The following is a 3,370-nucleotide window of genomic DNA, read 5'->3' as shown; positions in this document are numbered from 1 at the left end:
TTTGTCAACCCTTGCAATTTTCAAAATGTTATCATTTTGCACTCTCAGAGATACCGAAACCGGCGAGAATTCGGCTTGCCATAGATTCTGAATCAGTAGCGCACAATGTGTGGAATGCCGGGTGGACGGTGTGAATGTCATTGTCCGGTATCATTGTGAATAATGTGAATGTCTTTGTGAATATCATTGTGAATGCTACTGGTTCTATGGCAAGCCAAATTCTCGCTGGTTTCGGTATCTCTGAGAGTGCAAAATGATCACTTTTTGAAAATTGCCAGGGTGGACAAAAATGGTCCTAAAATCATAACGCATTAACATAAATTAAAGAACTTGGTGTCATTCTATAGGAAAAAGAATGGCTTTTCCAATAGTATGCAGAATAATGACACATTTGTAACAATATTGCTGAAATCAAAGATCTTAGGTGTTCCGTTCTTTCTGGGCCACCCTGTATAGCTTTGACATGCATGTTTTTACAGATTTTAGCTAATCATGTTTACCTATTGTAGCCAATGTCTGGTTCCACAAAATCTCGGCATCGTCGATCCTACCTACGACTCTGGAGCACATGCGGTGACGGTAGAAACGCAGCAAACAAGGAGCCAGGTATAAAGAAACAAACAAACAAACAAACAAACAAGAATCATGCGACATCATTGAAATGTCCATTCTTCGCTTTAGCCCATTCCCCACCCATAAGGATGCGAAATTGCCATGTCATTATTTTGAGTGTGTATATATAATTACCCTTTTCTCTGCAAGAAAGGGTTCAATGCGTTTGGCATTAATCTCAAACTATAAGAGAAGGAATTACGCGAGACGCATGCAATATAGAAAATCTCTTTCCCGAATAATCTCTGCATGATGACGACTGTGTGCGCAATATCACATACTAACACGTTAAATTTGTTGACTATGATGACTTTAGGTTAAAAAGGTGTTTTACTTTCTTTGTTTCTCTTTATTTTTATATGAGGAAACAAGCTCGCAAGAAACTTGTCAAAATGCAATATATTCTCAAGAGTGCAAAAACTGTCGTGTCGATATTATAGTATAGGCATGACGATGAACATACATTAGACCATACTTACTTTTGCACGCAAATATTCGACCAACCATGCCAACAGGTATATCCACTTCAATTCTTTTCCCACCTTCCTCGAACTACATAAACATTTTAGTACTATCATTTCCAAAGTAACCTGAATATAATTTCATTATGATGTAATATATTCATATGTGACAAAAATGATTTATGAAAAATACGATAAGTACCTTGATCTTTAAGAATATTTGCAACTAATAATGTTCTGTGTATGTATTGTATATTTCATTGATCATTGATAATTGTGTTCTCTTTGTTATTCCGAACTTCTCACACGCCCTTACTCCTGTTCAAAGATAACCGATGAAAAAGAAGAACGTTACATGGCCGGAGCCGTACAAGCTGAGCGCCAACATAGGTTAAGGCTCTCATGCTCCGAGTCGAATCTTTCTCACGTGAAGTTGAAATGTTCGAAGTTCGAGGTCATCCAGGACTACCAGCTCCTGATCGGTCTGATACCCAAATGTGGCGGGACGAACTGGGCAAGACTCCTGTTGACTCTTCTCGGCTTCCACTCGGCCTCGGAAAGACTCGAGCCGAGAGAGGCTAACCAGGAACTCTACCGGCGAGTGAAGTACCTGTATGCCTACAACGCTTCTCGGCAGAGCTTCCTCCTGGACAACTTCTGGCGGGTCCTTTTCGTCCGAAACCCGTACACGCGTCTGCTCTCCGCCTTCAGAGATCGCCTGGAAGCTTATCCAAACCGATTCCTTGGTCAGCGCAGGGAGTACAACAAGGTAATCTACACGAAGTTCGAGAACCACACTGCGGCAGAAACGCCGGACCCTTCCGTACCGAGCGAGCTTTATAACGTGACTTTCCGAGGTTTCGTAGACTTCTATCTATCGGGGCACATCGACGTACACTGGCAGGAGCAACATAAGATTTGTCACCCGTGTCTAAGGTATGACTACCTCGGGAAGGTTGAAACGTACGATGCAGACGTCGTAGAAGTGCTTAAGTTGATCAACGCGGACCCAAAGTACCGCCCGTATAAGGCGTTAAATCCCACACACAGTGACGAAGAGGAAAATCTGAGGAATTATTACGCGACTCTGACTGACGATCAGTTCATTAAACTCCGAAAAATGCTCCAAACTGATATGGATTACTTTGGCTACTCTGTTCCGGAGTCAATCCGCAGACCTCACATCGAAGAATGACTTATGACAATGTATGAGTTACGAGGAGTAGTAGGTATAGGTTAGTACGTGTCCGTTGTAAGAAGCAATCAATGAAGTCATGTTTGCAAAAACCAATAAGTCCATTTTTGAAGATTTTGAAGTATGGTCTCTGTCATAAAGTACAAAATAATACCTTCTGAATGATAATTCTTATATTGGTCACTACATTATATAAAGGAACATTTTTGAAGTTATGGTCAAAAGAAGCAAAAATTTTCTTATCATTCTCTTTATTTTACTTGACCTTTAATCGCAAATATCTCCATTTGGCAAATATGGACTTATCGGTTTTTGCAAACAAACTCTTCAAATACTTACCGGTCCCTTGTTCTCTCTTCGTAACTAGAATAAATGTATACCTCTTGTCTAACCAACCACTGTGCAGCAAAATCACACAGAACTCTTTAGTTTTATAAATATTTCGTTTCATAATCGTTTCATCGAACTTTTACAATTAGCACATCCCACACCGTCGATTGAATCTCAGTAACTAGAAATGGCATGATTTTCCTCATTCTAACGCTAATAGGAAAATGAAAAAAGAAAGCTGAACAGAAGCAATTACAATAAAGGAAAGTTCTGTAGTCTATATACACTAGTGCTAACAGGAACCTATCATGATATTCAAAGACAATGAAAATTGATTTGACATGTTTCAAAACATTTGGGCCCTGTATTGACCTCAATAATTCATTCTACTGGCTATTGTTACATGATGCTTTAAAATATCCTGGTGAACCCCCCCCCCTTTTTTTTTTTTGCGTAAGATGTATTTCCCAAATTATTCAGCTATCACTATTATCATAACCATTGTGCTTTGTTTTGTTACGGAAAGAGCCAAGCTTCTAGGCGTTCCATAAAACGGAATCAGAAGATGACGTTTCGTGTAAGAATATATGACCGCATGACACATACAGTGGTGCTTGCATGTGTGTGCGCGTGTGTGTATGTGTGTGTGCGTGCGTGAATGTAAATGTGTGTATAATTTCAGATCAAACAACCAACATGGCCTTTGATGACATGTATGCTCTATTGTTTTGATTTATTTCCCTTGTCCCGAAGAGATTTCCATTGTATGAAT

General features: G+C 39.7%; 1 protein-coding gene across 1 annotated transcript; it reads left to right on the top strand.

Moving 5' to 3' along the window:
• The first annotated feature begins 492 nt into the window (after positions 1-492).
• On the top strand, positions 493-2,268 carry LOC139733641 (carbohydrate sulfotransferase 12-like). Its single transcript, XM_071644455.1, has 2 exons — positions 493-606; positions 1,402-2,268. Exons 1-2 carry the CDS (start codon positions 493-495, stop codon positions 2,266-2,268), a joined length of 981 nt encoding a protein of 326 aa, XP_071500556.1.
• Positions 2,269-3,370: the final 1,102 nt, after the last annotated feature.

The sequence above is a fragment of the Diadema antillarum genome, unplaced genomic scaffold (genome assembly GCF_040938485.1).
Source record: "Diadema antillarum isolate AM-2024a unplaced genomic scaffold, OU_Dant_1.0 seq00000485_RagTag, whole genome shotgun sequence".
Classification (NCBI taxonomy): Eukaryota; Metazoa; Echinodermata; class Echinoidea; order Diadematoida; family Diadematidae; genus Diadema; species Diadema antillarum.
This window is presented reverse-complemented; position numbering and strand designations above follow the sequence as displayed.

Bases quoted from the DNA above. Each gene is read 5' to 3' on its own strand.
- LOC139733641 (XM_071644455.1), top strand. From the start codon at position 493: ATGTTTACCTATTGTAGCCAATGTCTGGTTCCACAAAATCTCGGCATC. The intron at 607-1,401 runs GTATAAAGAAAC...TCCTGTTCAAAG, and splicing joins CGCAGCAAACAAGGAGCCAG to ATAACCGATGAAAAAGAAGA.